The sequence below is a fragment of the Aquarana catesbeiana genome, linkage group LG02 (assembly GCF_042186555.1).
Source record: "Aquarana catesbeiana isolate 2022-GZ linkage group LG02, ASM4218655v1, whole genome shotgun sequence".
NCBI classification, from domain to species: Eukaryota; Metazoa; Chordata; class Amphibia; order Anura; family Ranidae; genus Aquarana; species Aquarana catesbeiana.
Genome location: NC_133325.1, coordinates 597,142,500 through 597,159,074, shown reverse-complemented (window position 1 = coordinate 597,159,074; position 16,575 = coordinate 597,142,500). Strand labels below are relative to the sequence as shown.

Genomic DNA, 16,575 nt, shown 5'->3' with positions numbered 1-16,575 from the left:
ATTTCAACATAACGACCCCAAACACACCTCCAAGATGACCGCTGCCTTGCTAAAGGTGATGGACTGGCCAAGTATGTCTCCAGACCTAAACCCAATTGAGCAATCTCAAACGGAAAGTGGAGGAGCGCAAGGTCTCTAACATCCACCAGCTCTGTAATGTCGTCATGGAGGGGTGGAAGAGGACTTCAGTGGTAACCTGTGAAGCTCTGGTGAACTCCATGCCCAAAAGGGTTTAGGCAGTGCTGGAAAATAATGGTAGCCACACAAAATATTGACACTTTGGGCCCAATTTGGACATTTTCACCTAGGGGTGTACTCACTTTTGTTGTCAGCGGTTTAGACATTAATGGCTGTGTGTTGAGTTATTTTGAGGGGACAGCGCTCATACGTCTATTTCCCAAAGAAAACCTCTTGATATGATGCTGAGCACGTGCACTCAACTTCTTTGGTCAACCATAGTGAGGCCTTTTCAGAGTGGAACCTGTCCTGTTAAACCGCTGTATGGTCTTAGCCACCGTGCTGCAGCTCAGTTTTAGGGTGTTGGCAATCTTCCTATAGCCTAGGCCATCTTTATGTACAGCAACAATTCTTTTTTCAGATCCTCTGAGTTTTTGCCGTGAGGTGCCATGTAGAACTTCCATTGAACCAGTATGAGAGAGTGAGAGCGATAACGCCAAATTTAACACACCTGCTCCCCATTCACACCTGAGACCTTGTAACACTAACGAGTCACATGACACCGGGGAGGGAAAATGGCTAATTGGGCCCAATTTGGACATTTTCACTTAGAGGTGTACTCACTTTTGTTGCCAACGGTTTAGACATTAATGGCTGTGTGTTGAGTTATTTTGAGTCAACAGCAAATATACACTGTTATACAAGCTGTACACTCACTACTTTACTTTGTAGCAAAGTGTAATTTCTTCAGTATTGTCACATGAAAAGATATAATAAAATATTTACAAAAGTGTGAGGTTTGTACTCACTTTTGTGAGATACTGTGCGTGTGTATAAGGGGGCAATATATATATATACACACACACACAATGTTGTCAAAAGTATTGGGATGCCTGCCTTTAAATGCACATGAACTTTAATGCACCCCAGTCTTAGCCTGCAGGGTTTAATATTGCTTTGACCCACCCTTTGCAGCTATAACAGCTTAAACTCTTCTGGGAATGCTGTCCACAAGGTTTAGGAGTGTGTCTATAGCAGTGTTTCTCACCTCCAGTACTCAAGGCGCCCCAACAGGTCATGTTTTCAGGATTTCCCTCAGATCAAAAAAGCTGTGGTAATTACTAAGGTAGTGAAACTGATCAAATCACCTGTGCAAAATAATGGAAAGCCTGAAAACATGACCTGTTGGGGCGCCTTGAGGACTGGAGTTGAGAAACTTTGGTCTATGGGAATGTTTGACCAATCTTTCAGAAGTGCATTTGTGAGGTCAGGCACTGATGTTGGACGAGAATGCCTGGCTTGCAGTCTTCACTCTAATTAATCTCAAAAGTGTTCTAATCGGGTTGAGGTTGGGTTGTTGGTGCAGGCCACTCAAGTTCCTCCACCCCCAACTTGCACATCCATGTCTTTATAGACCTTGCTTTGTGCACTGGTCCAAATTATTTGGTGGTGGTGGTGGGGGATTATGGTGTGGGGTTGTTGTTCAGGGGTTGGGCTTGGCCCCTTAGCTCCAGTGAAGGGAACTCTTAAGGAGTCAGCAAACCAAGACATTTTGGACAATTTCATGCTCGCAACTTTGTGGGAACAGTTTGGGGATGGCCCCTTCCTGTTCCAACATGACTGCGCACCATTGCACAAAGGTCCATAAAGACATGGATGAGCAAGTTTGGGGTGGAGGAACTTGACTGGCCTGCACAGAGTATTGACTTAAACCCGATATAACACCTTTGGTATGAATTGGAGTGGAGAGCCAGGCTTTCTCGTCCACATCACTATTTTGGTGCAAATGAGATGCAAATTCAGCCAGACAATGGGTGTGGCTGAATTCACTTCGCACAGACATCGCATGTGATCTGCGCAGCAGTGCGGTGCGAATCACACGCAATGTCTAACATCGCACAAGTGTGAACCCAGCCTAAGACCTAAATTACACTTGCACTGTCAAATTTGGTTTAGAGAACATTTCTAAACAGATATAAATGCATGCAATGATTTTTTAGCAGTGCCATTCACACTATGCATATACATCCTTTTAGGTGCAGTTTAACAATATTTAGAGAAAATGTTACTCTCCTAACATTCAGGATCTGATTTAACACTCAAAATACAACCAAACATATGAAAATGCACCTAAAAGCATTAACATTTAACTAAAGGAAAACGTGATCTAGGAAGCACAAAAGTTTTTAAAAATGTCCCAGATAACTGCCATGTTTAGAAAAGCTAAGCGCGGGAATACTAGTGTGAATTAACTTTTACGCTACTATAGGTTGTGAGTAAAGGGCAACAAATGACACCATAAAACTTCATGATCAAAGCAGATCTTATGTAGGTGAAAAACACAAAGGACTGGAAGAAAGGTTTATAATGCCTTTAACGAAAAGGGATTAAAAAAAAAACCCTAAAATAAATGCATCTAGTGTGATCATGGTTTTAAGGCTCTTTTACACAGGTGGTAAAAAAGAGAGACTGAGCCTCGGTTTTAACCCCCCAAACTGCTAACATTACACCTCGACAGGGTAGTACACATGTTGCAGAGTTTGCCAAACTTATCACTGGGATAAAAGGTATCTGGGTATTATCAAGTTTTGCAAAAATATGATGATAGTATCACCTATATCAGTTTTACCTGTTAAAATACTGTGTGCTAGGGTTAAGCTCCAGCATTTCAAGACATAAAATTAACTTATACCAAAAACAACCTTCGATCCAATTAAGTTCTCTATTACTCTAATGTACACAGTCGTGTGTTCAAAAGAAAAAAAAAGTAATTGTGTGAGGTAAACACATTGTACTTATCCAACTAGAAGAAAGGGGATTGAGAGAAAAACTACAGTGCTATACAAACATAGGATTTGCTAGCCAGGCAATACAGTGATGAAGCATACAAGGATATGCTGAATCAGATAACACATAGAAAGGGTGTTAATACGGGGAATCTAGTACTACAGATATGGAAGGAACATTCTGTTGAGAAATATAATTGGCAAATGCTTTAGTTGCTTGTCTTCTTTGCGATCAATAGCACTATAAATAATGGATGAGGACCAAAGCCAATTAGCTACCAGTAGACATATGTCTCCCATTTCATCTCCTTTACCCTCCTCATTTAAAGAAGTAGTTTATACAATAATATGAGGCATTGATGAAATATGGGGATACACTGAACAATAAAGCCGAATATAAAAAGTAACCATCTAGCATTTTTAAAACCAATTCTGATGATAGCCATCCCTAGTTACCCATATATCTTGAAGTATAAAAGCTTAATATTATGTTTCTACTGTGAAAAGGCACATTTATCTTAAAAATAGATAACTTTAGTTTGAGCAATTGAGAAACTGGCAATCTGGCAGCAATAAACGCTACAACTGCAATGAAGAATCTGCTGAATGGCGAGTAGACACAGCAACAGCCCACCCAGGGACACCAGAGGTGAGACTCTCCAATGTTTCTTCCAGGCCATCTCCAAGATAAAAGAGGTGGGGGGGGGGGGCTATTTTGTGTAGAATGGGGCTTTCACCTTGCCCCTTGCTGACTCCCTTCTAAGGCATCACACCTAATGTATTTTCAAATTCAATAAATATTTAAAGCACACGTGACACTGAGGAACATATTGCTATAAGCAATGCATAAAGGTTTTTCAGAACAGAAGCCAAAAATAACTAAATCCATTTCTGAAACACAACCTAATAAAAAAAAAAAAAAAAAAAAAAAAAAAAAAAAAAAAAAAAAGCTCAAACCAGCTGCAACAACGTATTAAATAAACTGTTCCACTCCTATTATTGTATTGCTTCACCCTCACCGAGCCCAGTATCACTATATACAGTATAACCCAACCTTTTGAAGCCAAGGCTCTCTCGCTCCTCAATGGCTCAGATACAGCAGCGGGAGACATTGGGTCATGCTGCCGTCAATTCGAGCCAGTAAGGAGGGAACAGGGGCAAGGCCAAGTCCTGCTCTGTCTATCTTATGGACACACAAAGCAGGGCTCAGGAGAGAGCAAATGCCAATGCCACCATAGCAAGCGGCTTGCTATGGGGGCATTTGGCAGAAGCAAGGAGCGCCGGCAGGGGAACCAAGGAGTGCCAAGAAGTGGAGGATTGGGGCTGCTCTGTGCAAAACCGTTACCATGTTCGTTATTTTAATAAAAAAAAAAAAATAAGCTTTACAAATCAGTTTAAAGACAGAATTAGACTACCTTATAATTTAGGTAGGCACAGTGATTTTTTTCCTCGGCTCGAAGTTATTAATATCCTTAGAGTACATATAGACATTCGTCTAAATCTCCATTTCCCCTGAAGTTCAGATTGCGCTTCAGAGGCTACTGACAGGTGGTGAGGAAGCAATGTGACGCCTCCTCACTGCCTGTTTTAATCCCATTTTTTGCCGACAAACACTGCAACTGCGTGCATCGCATTCGGTAGCAGGGCACTTGCAGCGCTTCCCCATTTGCTAGAGTGTGCAGTGTTCGAAAAGCGGGTGTCGGGTAAAATTTGCCATTGGCATGAAGCATTGTGACCGCGGCATGTCCATCCCCATCCGTTGCCTATTGGAGCCTAAGGGAGGGGGAGGGGGGAGAGTTTGTAGGTGGCAAAAACATTGCTCAACCCCCCCAACTGCATGTTTAAATGAAGCCTTACAAACTCTAAATGTCTGCCACAAACTTAATTTTTATCTGTTACAGAAAATCTGCTTCCTAGGTTACCATCCTGCCTATAGCCTTCACATTAGACAATGGATCATCATAATCGCATCTGTCCAATAAACAGAGACCTAAACAAGCAGCGGTAACACTTAACCATAAATAGTAGAGTGGTATTCCTGACTAGCAAACTAGTAATAATGCAAATTCTTTGGCCGGTAAAACAGTGAACATATGTGTATTTAAAATGTGTATGTATCAGTTTGCCTGGAGTTTATCGTTATTAGAAGGCAAACAGCAATGTTGTGTAGAAACAAAGAGTAACATGCATCTGAGAAGGTTAATTTTACTTAATCAATGACAGTAGTAAATGCAAGACTGGGTGCATTATTGCCACCAAACCATTTTTTAATATGTGCATTTTAAGTACATTCATTGTGAACTGTTAGACCTGAAATGGTCTTGTCTTAGGCCACTTTCACACTGGGGCAGGGGGTTAGCGGTAAAGCGCTGCTAATTTTAGTGGCGCTTTACAGCTGCTAGCGGGGCGCTTTTAACCCGTGTTAGCGGCCAAATAAAGGGTTAAAAGCGCCTGCAAAGCACCGTTGCCGAAGCACTTTGGCAGCGGTGCCCATTGATTCCAATGGCAGTGGCGGTGGAGTAGTGGTGTATACATCGCTCCTGCGCTGCCCGAAAGATGCTTCTTGCAGGACTTTTTCTAACGTCCTGCAAGCGCACCGCCCCAGTGTGAAAGCACTCGGGCTCTCACACTGGGGCTGCAGGGGAGGCGTTTTTCAGGCGCTAAGTTTAGCCCAAAAGCACCTGAAAAACACCCCAGTGTGAAGTGGGTCTTAAAGCGATAGTAAACTGCTGGATGTTTTGTTTTCTTTTTGTACCCTGCAAGGTAATGTCATAATGTGCTAGTATGCATCGCATACCAGCACATTATGTTAAACTTACCTTAAAACAAAGCTCTTCCAGCGCTGAGATTTCAGTTGCAGGCACTCCCCTCTTCACCCATCTTCCTTCTGGGTGCACGGAGCTACAGTTTATGGCACAGGGCTTTGAAGGAACGGCAGGAGCGGTTTAATTTGGGGAACGGGGAGGGGCAACAATTCTTCTTCCTTCGTATGTTACACGATATGGGAAAAAACCCTTCTATGATGCAATGGTAGTATTCCCCCCTCTAATCATACCCATTATGCTTTGAGTCAACAGTTAGCTTTTGAAGGCGTGGACACACAAATTATACAGATTTATGAAAGATGCCCATAGTCTTACAGGCTGCTTTTGTGGTGCAAATTCAGTGCTGTTTATTTTCAATTATTTTTCTGCATTTTATTTAGACCCGTTATGCTCATGCCTCACATTATTAAACACAAATTTAGTAATTTAAGGAACATACTCACTTGTCTTAGCAGTCCACAAGCCATAGTCTTTAAACCAGTTTATGACACATTGGAGATACAACTTCATACTGACATTCATAATGCTATGTCTCTTAGCTAATCTTCTGTACACCAACACCTTTCCTTGCATCTATTCTCTCACAAAGAGGTAATACGCACTTAGCAGCATTTCTCAAAGGATGCAGAAATAAATAGGAACTTTTGTTTGTAGGGGTGCTTTATATCCAGGCTGGCAATGGCTCCAGATTTTTTTTTTTTTTCATCAGAAAGAAAAAAAGTTTCAACTATTCATTTATCTGTAATCAGGCACACACAATATGGCTGTGCTTGCAAATTGTTATTCGCATCCTGCGATTAAGTACAAGAATCCAGAAGCAATGCTATAACAAACATCAAATCTAAAGCTGTGAGTTAAGAATGTTTAGATTGAGCAAATAAACACAGTCAATGAAAAACTGAAGCAAGGGTGTTTTTAATAGTATATTGGTTAACTGATTCTCTAGATTAGACAAGTAAGGTTAATGTAACTTGTAGCTCCGTTTTATTAACCTGTCAATTGACTGCTTTTTTTGAGACAAAGCAAACAGTTTCTCATTGTTTTTATAATATATATATATATATATATATATATATATATATATATGTATATATATATATATATATATATATATATATGTATATATATATATATATATATATATATATATATATATATATATATATAGACAGACATACACACACATAGGGATACATACACACTATTTGCAGTACTGTACAAATTTTTTGGGGGCAGGGGTAAAGAAATGCTGTAAGGAAGAATGCTTTCAACTTACAAAATGCAAAGTGAGCGAACAGAAGAAAAATCAAAATCAAATAATTTGGTGTTACTACCCTTTGGGTTCAAACTAGCGTTAATTCTTCTACAGTAGGTATACACAGTGCTTGTGCGCACAGTTTTTAAAGGAACTTGGCAGGTAGGCTGTTTCAAACATCTTGGAGAACTAACCACAGGTCTTTTGTGGATGCAGGCTGTCAAACCCTTTTGTCTTCCAAGTGACTCGGAAGATATAGCGCCATTATGTACTGTATTTGTAAACGACATTGGTGGAATTTACAGCAGTTCTTGAACCCTTTCCTTCAATGAGCGTTCCTGTGCAGATGGAGGATATGTAAATATCGTGACAATAATTTCCCAGAACTGGAGGACGTCAATGTGATGAAATGTGCACATTGTTGGAGGGTCGCATGACGTCACCATGTTCATGGATATTGAGGAACTTGAGCAGCCATTTGTCTTTATGCCATCTGGCGCTTTTATGAATGTTTCATTATTGCTTAAACCACATTTCTACCATGTTAGTGCATACATTTTATTAATGGTATTTCACTGTTGTGAATTTATTTCTTTGGAAACACATATTGGATTCCAGTACTCAAGATATGGTTAAATCTTTTGAGATTAATTTAAGAGTGGAGAAGTCATCCCAAGGGTGGATCTTTTAAGCGCTGTTTGACCTTCCCTGATTTGGAGGCCAAAAAAAGAGGGTGTGCTGCTTTCCGGTTTATTACTTTAGTTCAAATATCTTTTCATTTAAAAAATTTCCAATTACAAGGTAAAGTATGAACAGCAGTCTTGTTAATAACAGTTTGAACACTTTAAATGTGTAGACTGAAAAAGAAGAAACAATCATTTAAAGCAATGGGCAATGAAGAAAAGAGCGGGAGGCATTACTCCACCCCATTTATGAAGAAAGGAAACAGCGAGGGAGAGGGGAGAAAGGTCCCAATGAAGTTATGTGTTTATAGAAAACATGCACTAGAAAAGAAAAAGACAGAGTATGACATAGTCTATAGGTTTCTTTTAGTATAACCAGGAAAGCAATCTTACTTTGAACCAAGGGTAAGAAAACTAGCAGAGTCCCTGTAGGCTTGACAACATGCCCATAGCGAATGGGTCTTTTCAGGGTCAGCACTAGTCTCCATTACTACGTTATCTTTAAGGATCTGGGCCCACTCCAAAAACATGCGGTGGAATATTTGTTTTCCAGTGACGAAAAATGGCTATACAGTGGGGACGGAAAGTATTCAGACGCCCTCTTTGTTATATTGCAGCCATTTGCTAAAATCATTCAAGTTCATGAGGAGAGGCTTCCGTCGGGCCACTCTGCCATAAAGCCCCGACTGGTGGAGGGCTGCAGTGATGGTTGACTTTCTACAACTTTCTCCCATCTCCCGACTGCATCTCTGGAGCTCAGCCACAGTGATCTTTGGGTTCTTCTTTACCTCTCTCACCAAGACTCTTCTCCCCCGATAGCTCAGTTTGGCCAGACGGCCAGCTCTAGGAAGGGTTCTGGTCGTCCCAAACGTCTTCCATTTAAGGATTATGGAGGCCACTGTGCTCTTAGGAACCTTAAGTGCAGCAGAAATTTTTTTGTAACCTTGGCCAGATCTGTGCCTTGCCACAATTCTGTCTCTGAGCTCTTCAGGCAGTTCCTTTGACCTCATGATTCTCATTTGCTCTGACATGCACTGTGAGCCTTAAGGTCTTATACAGACAGGTGTGTGTCTTTCCTAATCAAGTCCAATCAGTATAATCAAACACAGCTGGACTCAAATGAAGGCGTAGAACCACTTCCAGGAAAAAAATTAGCTACACCGGATTGAGTTTACAAGTCATTTTTATGAGGGGGGTGAGCCTTTTTCAAACTCAGGGATTCTGTTTTGGATTTTTTTTTTCTGACATGTTGGTGTTCTATCTTTCTCTTGGATGTTATAAGTTGCACGAAGTAAATACAACTAGATAAACCAAAAGCTGTGTCTGTCATAATTTCAGGCTGCAAAGCAATAAATGTGATCTTAAAAGGGGGGGGGGGGGGGGGTACCACCATACCAAGGGCCTATTAAAACCGGCAGGCATGCCTTATGCACATCTGTTGACTTAAAAATTAATTAAACTTTGTGTGGCCATGCATTTGTGTATTATAATGCGCTGCAATACAAGGTATGCCTGAACTGTTTTATCACAGCATATAGCGACGCAGAACACACAAAGCACTGCAGGACAGGCATTATACATAGGTGTGAGATGAGCCTTGAGATATTTAGTTGCTTGCTTTTAAGATGCTTATATACAGTTTGGTGTAACTTTGATTGTCATTGTTTTGTAAAAAAGGCACAAAGAGTGGTCCCCTAAAGCCCCTTTCTGTGTTTATCCACACCTCCCTAAAATGCAATGCCCAGGGCCTGAGTTACCCAATATTTAAGAACAGAGTAGCTAGATACAATTTTTAGGGATGCTTTAAGCAGTGCTGGTGGGACCCATGCATAGGTAAATTAAATCACTTGATGGCAGATGCTGTCAGCATCGGTGCCTCGAAATGAAAATTCCGGTGCCAAACCAAAAATTCAGGATGCAATTGACCAAAAACCAAAACAAACAATTAAAAAAAAAATGTAATTAATGTGGCTGTTGTTTTTGCATTGAAGAAAATGGGGCGCCATTTTGCACTGAAGTTAAGGGGGGGGGGGTGATTTTGCACTGAAGTCGATGGGGGGCAATGTTGCCATTGTCAGCACTTTTTTTTCTATCGGCAAACCGCCGACAATTTACGGCACATCCCTAGCTGTCAGTTATCTTCTCCTGTTGACTCATCCTCACCAGTTTAGCACTTTGCCCCTTCTGCAGGTTTGAATATAACTTCCTACAAAATCAGCAATTTAATAATTTTCCTAGCTTTGTATGATAAAAATAACAGTGTTAATACAGGCAAACTCAAAGCAGTTATAACAGATTATGCATTGTGTTATTGGGTACAAATTTCAAAAATTTATGAGACCTCACTTTTTCTAAAATGTATTCGTATTCAAAAAAGTTATTTTACTAGATGATTTAAGAATGCGCACACTTTCACAAATATTAAAGTAATTGTAATGTCTTGTTTTTTTTCTATAAAAATAACAAACATGTTATACTTACCTGCTCTGTTGCAGGGGATTTGCACAGAGCACCCCCAATCCTCCTCTTCTCATTTCCCTCTTCTGTGCTTCTGGCCCCTCCCTCCTGTTGAGATTGCTATGGTAGCATCCAAACTGAGCTGCAGCTCTGTGTGTCCATTCAGACAAGGAACTGTGGTTTGGCCCCACCGCCTTACTCTTCTGATTGGCTAACTGACTTTGATGGGCCATTGGCTCCCGCTGCTGTGTCTCAGCCAATCAGGAGGGAGAGTCCTGGATGGCTGAGACACTCATGGACAGAGATGGGGTTCAGGTAAGTATTAGGGGGGCTGAGGAGGGCTGCTGCACACAGAAGGCTTTATCTTAATGCATGGAATGCATTAAGATAGAAAAACCTAACTTTACAACCTATTTAATCTGCAGTGGTGGTCAAAGGGCAACTGCTCAGTTAATGACACACAATACTGTGTCTGTAGCTTTGATACAACTGTATAACTTCCATGTCTGTATTTTTAAAACAAAAATTCAAAGATCTTTTTAAGGCAATAACTTTCTTACCATAAAATGAGGTTGTGTTAGTATACGCTTCAGTTCTTTTGCATCATTGTTTTCAGAGTAACATGATATTTCTTCCAAAACCTACAATGGGCAGCAGGAAAAAGGTTAGTTATTAGTGAGCGCAGACTTATTCTTTTTCACAATCACTCGTGTTCTGTGCAGTCATTACCGCTTTCCTTCCTGGTCTATTATTGATACGAACAAGTATTTAAATATCCTAAATAAGACTTTTACCAAAGTAAAAATAAGGACTTTTGTACTTGTCTACAAAATCTTTCTTAACCACTTGTCTACTGGAGCAATTTTTTCCATTTTTTTATACACATGCCAAAATCTGCATTTTTTGCTAGAAAGGACTTTAAACCCCCAAAAAGTATATATTTTCTAAAACGCAAAGAGCCTGGAGAACTGGTGGTAGCTGCAATTTGTTATTTTTTTGCGCAGCTATTTTTCAAATGCATAGTTACATACTAGGTGAGGTTAAAAAAAAAGACACAAGTCCAACCTGTGTGTGATTATAGGTCAGTATTACATTGTATATCCCTGTATGTTGCGGTCGTTCAGGTGCTTATCTAATAGTTTTTTTAAATTATCGATGCTCCCAGCTGAGACCACCGCCTGTGGAAGGGAATTCCACATCCTTGCCGCTCTTACAGTAAAGAACCCTCTATGTAGTTTAAGGTTAAACCTCTTTTCTTCTAATTTTAATGAGTGGCCACGTGTCTTGTTAAACTCCCTTCCGCGAAAAAGTTTTAACCATATCGTGGGGTCACCAGTATGGTATTTGTAAATCGAAATCATATCCCCTCTCAAGCGTCTCTTCTCCAGAGAATAAGTTTAGTGCTTGCAACCTTTCCTCATAACTAATATCCTCCAGACCCTTTATTATCTTAGTTGCCCTTCTTTGTACTAGCTCCATTTCCAGTACATCCTTCCTGAGGACTGTTGCCCAGAACTGGACAGCATACTCTAGGTGCGGCCAGACCAGAGTCTTGTAGAGGAGGAGAATTATCGTTTTATGCATATTTTCAAACACTAAATTAATTTTACTGCAAATACTTGGTAAACACAAAAGACTGCGTTGCGTCAACTAAACCAATTGTAAATACATCAAGCCTTAAAAATATCGGTGAAATAAAATAAAAAAAAAAACAAAAAACCGCGGTACCCAAAATTCTCCATAGGCTTTAAAAGACTTTAGAGGATATAAGTTTAGAGTTAACTATGAAACCATGAATTATGGCCCTTGAGGGTGGGTAGGGCGCACTTTTAGAGCCCCATAAAAGCGAAAGGTGGCGCTAGAATGGCCCGAATCACTCTGATCTAAAAGCTCTTAGCAGGCTATTAAAGCTGCGAGTTTGATTTAAAGCCCTGTCTACCATGTCATAAGCGTAATATAGGAAGTACTACAAATATATTTTCTTTATCGTTCATTGAGGGACACTGGTATTTTTAGAATAATGAAATGCCCAAAAGCAGTCCAACTGAGGGGTGGGGAATAGTCACTGAGAAATCCAGCAATTGTGGAAATCATACTACAAAGGAGTATATGAAGGGGTCAATGCCTGAATGAAGGTTAGATGAAAAAGCATCAAAGATGGTAATGCAACACTAATGCCCCGTACACACGGTCGGACTTTGTTCGGACATTCCGACAACAAAATCCTAGGATTTTTTCCGACGGATGTTGGCTCAAACTTGTCTTGCATACACACGGTCACACAAAGTTGTCGGAAAATCCGATCGTTTTAAACGCGGTGACGTAAAACATGTACGTCAGGACTATAAACGGGGCAGTGGCCAATAGCTTTCATCTCTTTATTTATTCTGAGCATGCGTGGCACTTTGTCCGTCGGATTTGTGTACACACGATCGGAATTTCCGACAACGGATTTTGTTGTCGGAAAATTTTATCTCCTGCTCTCCAACTTTGTGTGTCGGAAAATCCGATGGAAAATGTCCGATGGAGCCCACACACGGTCGGAATTTCTGACAACAAGGTCCTATCACACATTTTCCGTCGGAAAATCCGACCGTGTGTACGGGGCATATCAATGGAGAGGCACAGAGTATCAACCTGGTGCTTCAGACCAGGACAGATGATCACCAGTACGGAAAAACTGGTGGAACAATAATACACCTGAACAGGAAAAAAAAAAAAAACGATATAGACCAACGTCTAGGGTGGTTAAGATATAAAAAAAAAAGTGTTTCCAGGACTAAATCCCACAGATGAAACCAATCTGTAAAGGGAACTTCAGAAAGACTTTTTAGGTTAAACAGGAAAAAAACAAAACAAAAAAACATTCAGACAACTGAAGAAAGGCTTAAGTCTAGGGTACAAACCCTTGACTTCAGGGAATAGGAAATTAGACAGGAAAGCATATCCAAAACCAAACAGCAGCAAGAGGCTTTAGTAGTAATCCTTTTCGCTTCAGGGAGACAAAGGTTTATAATAAGAAAGATGGTATCTCTTACAGAGATATGAATAGATGTGAAAACCCTTACAGTATAAAATCTAAATGGATAGAGGGAGAAGAAACCCTTCAGCTGAGAAAAATTGAAGAGTGGTACCCCTGAATCGTTTTTGAAGAGCAGGTAGCATGATCAACAACACTTATATAAAGGGGAGGCTGGATTGAGGACATGTTTAAATGCAGGCTGGCATATTAGGACTAGAAGGATGAGAGAGTCCTTTCAGTCAACACCCATAGCTGTTTCAGGGATGTGGTAGCCATGCTGCAAACATGCTTAACCAGTTTTAATTGTTTCTAATAGTCATCCCGTAAATGACAGAATTCTCTGCTGAGGAACTGGAGGTACTAGCAATATGAATATTTGCCTGGTAGAGAATAGAGGATAGAGGAAGGAATCTAGGGAAATTTCATTAAGAGACAGCAGAGCTTGGTCACAAAAAAGCATCTATCTTCCAGTATTTAGGTCCTACAAAATCCTGACTTCACTACCCCCCTTTCACTATACTGGTCAATTCTGACTGAGGACCCCAATTTGAGGGGTTTAGTAACCAAGAGTACACAAATTACTTACAAAAAAGTGGGTTCAATTGGTGAAAAACTTGTCCAAAGTGAATACAAAGGGGACTTGAGGGGGGACCCTTGTAAGACCTGGGGATGTGGGTCATGCTCCCAATGCCCTGTAATTGGAAGTAGGACATAATTTTCTTTGCCCAATGGTGATTCTTTCTGGGTGAAGCACTTTGCCAATTGTAAGACACGAGGTGTGGTGTATCTTATGCAATGCCAGTGTGGGGCTTTCTATGTGGGCAAAACTAAACGAGAACTAGGTCAACGGGTTACCAAACACATGCACAGCATGAGTATTGGTAATCTATACTTACCACTTGACCGACATGTGGCCAAGGAACACAATTATAGGATGCCCAAAGTTAACTTTAATGCTCTTGAGTACATGTTCCAGCCCGTGGAGGGGATTGGAACAAGATACTACTCCAGTTCGTTTTGCTAAATGAATAGCAACACATGGATTCTGGGGGCTTCTTTCTTGTCCTAGCTTTTGGTCTGGACTTTCCATTAGTGGGTTGTCTATTTTGAACAAGATGATTCATCTTTTTTGGGTTTTTTGATAATATTTGTGTATATAGAGACCTCAATGTTTGGCAATTTATAGTATGTATAGCATGTAATGGCAGAAGCACTTCTCCTCTTCCACTATAGGAGACTCTGCTTGTGTAACAGAACCTTTGGTTGGTTTGCCTGTTTCCATTTTTTCCTGTGCTGTAGCTGTTAGAAATCTTACTGCCATGGTTGCTGGGCCCCCTCCTCTCCCCCTCCTTTTCAGGTTTTCTGACCCTGTTGTGGAGTGCGGGGTGGGTGCAATGGATGTGTGGCTGTGTATGTGGGTTGCGTTTTTCCGCTCTCGCCCCTGCATGGTGTGGTCCCAGTCATACCAATCATGGCTGCTATCCTGGTCTCCGGATGTTTGTTTTCCAAAGACGGAAGTGATGCGGCGATGGAGGCAGAGGCGATGCGGTTGTGTCGGGTTGACGTGTACTGCGTCACTTCCTCTCAGATATTTGCAGCCTAAACAGCACGGGGGCGGATGTGGCAGTGACATGATTACGCGACGACACGTATTGCGTCACTTCCTCTCGCACATGCGCAGTATAATAGGGACATCACCAGCACTTCTCAGCGCCATTCCTCTTGCCTTTCATCGATATGGAGCCTTGTTGTTTCGCTTCTTCTTGTTGCCAGTCCTTAAGAACTTCGTCCTATGCCACAATTGATATTTAGAAACTGGATTCCCTGGACCAAGGCATGCTTGGCTTAAGGGGGATTTTCAAGTAAGTAACTTCCATTTAGTTACTGGGCCAGCCTTTCATGGAACACTCAGACTGACCCAGTATCCCCTGGAATTTATACCAATTATCTTCCCGGGGATTTACCACCATTTTTTGTCTTGCCCCCCCCTTATCCTACAGGGCAAGCCTTCCATCGTGTTTTGGGGCAGCCCACATCAGGCAACCAATGGATGCTGATAATTCGGTGACTTTGGCAGAGATCTTCAATAGCCCATGTATGGTATACTTGCTATCTGGAGAAGTGCTTCTGCTAAACATATTTTTACATTGTAAGTGCAAGTGGATGATGATTTACATGTATTTTTTCATATAATTTTGTACCAATGGTTCACTAATTTAATTTTTTTTTTCAGAAGTGGTATTATTCCCTGAAGAAGATTCATTTATAACAGTATAATTTGAAACACTCTGGTTACCCCCCTCTGCTGTATTCCTTGCCAAAACCAATGACAAAGGGAACAGAAAGTAGATGAGGACTACCATTTCATGGTTAACAGTCAATTGTGCAATATTGATAATATCATTGATGCAATGTTTTGTAATTTCAATACGAGATTTTTTTATGTAATTTTTCTACAATAAATATTATATATATATATACACACACACACACATATATATATATATATATATATATATATATATGACATTTCACTTTAATTGCCTACAAAATTCCACATTTTTGAGGTTTGCTCTATGTATTACCAAGGGATGGTGGCAATTTACACGTGTGGCCCTGTGAATCATCCAATTCTATCTACATGGTACTAATTAAGAATCAGATGAATGACACACAGACCCTCTGTTTATAGGCAGACACACACTATGACCACCAGTGGCATCAGAAAGACACCGTCAAGGGCAGATCCAAAGAGCTGCCTTCCCTTATAAGATGTTCTTCAGGTGTATCCTCGATGCATGTGAACAGACATCACCCCTATGTATCGCAGTTAACATGCAGGGCTCAAGGAATTTGTTTCAAAAGCTTCAGGACAGCAGGGTTTGTTCCCATTAAAGGATTTGATCCATAGTTACAAGAATTCACAATTCTGGGTCACTACCAAAAAGGTATGGGGAGTTACTCTAAATAATTCAAACGGATTGAGTAGTTTAACCGTCTGTCAGTGAAATCTACATCATAAACCTGTTTGGTGGTAAGCTTGTTAAGGTGCATACAGTGGGAAGAGACCATTTAATAAATGCCAAAGGGGGAAAAAGCTCTTACACATTGTCAGGAGGGTCCCACAATTCTATAGTTTGCTTCCTGTTCCCGTAGAGGAAAGTTTTAAAAAACTGGAAATATCTTTGCAGTCATAACTCTAAAATATCCTATGCCTGGAAGAGCAGGCTGATCCTCCAACTGCACAGGAGAACACACTGTATCAATCAGATTACAAACTCCTCCTTGCAAATCTCTCTAGCACTAGACCATGAAAACTTTGAATAACAATCAGAGATAGTAATAGGAGTTAGAGGCACACTTAGAAATG

General features: G+C 40.7%; 1 protein-coding gene across 15 annotated transcripts in view; it reads right to left on the bottom strand.

The window, feature by feature from the left end:
- The window catches only part of CASK (calcium/calmodulin dependent serine protein kinase), a 508,902-nt gene that overhangs the window by 84,701 nt on the left and 407,626 nt on the right, over positions 1 to 16,575 (bottom strand). For all 15 annotated transcript variants that reach the window (XM_073616292.1, XM_073616297.1, XM_073616294.1 and 12 more), the window contains one exon: positions 10,744 to 10,824. In XM_073616292.1, coding sequence (XP_073472393.1) covers positions 10,744 to 10,824 — 81 coding nt within the window. The remainder of the gene's footprint in view (positions 1 to 10,743; positions 10,825 to 16,575) is intronic.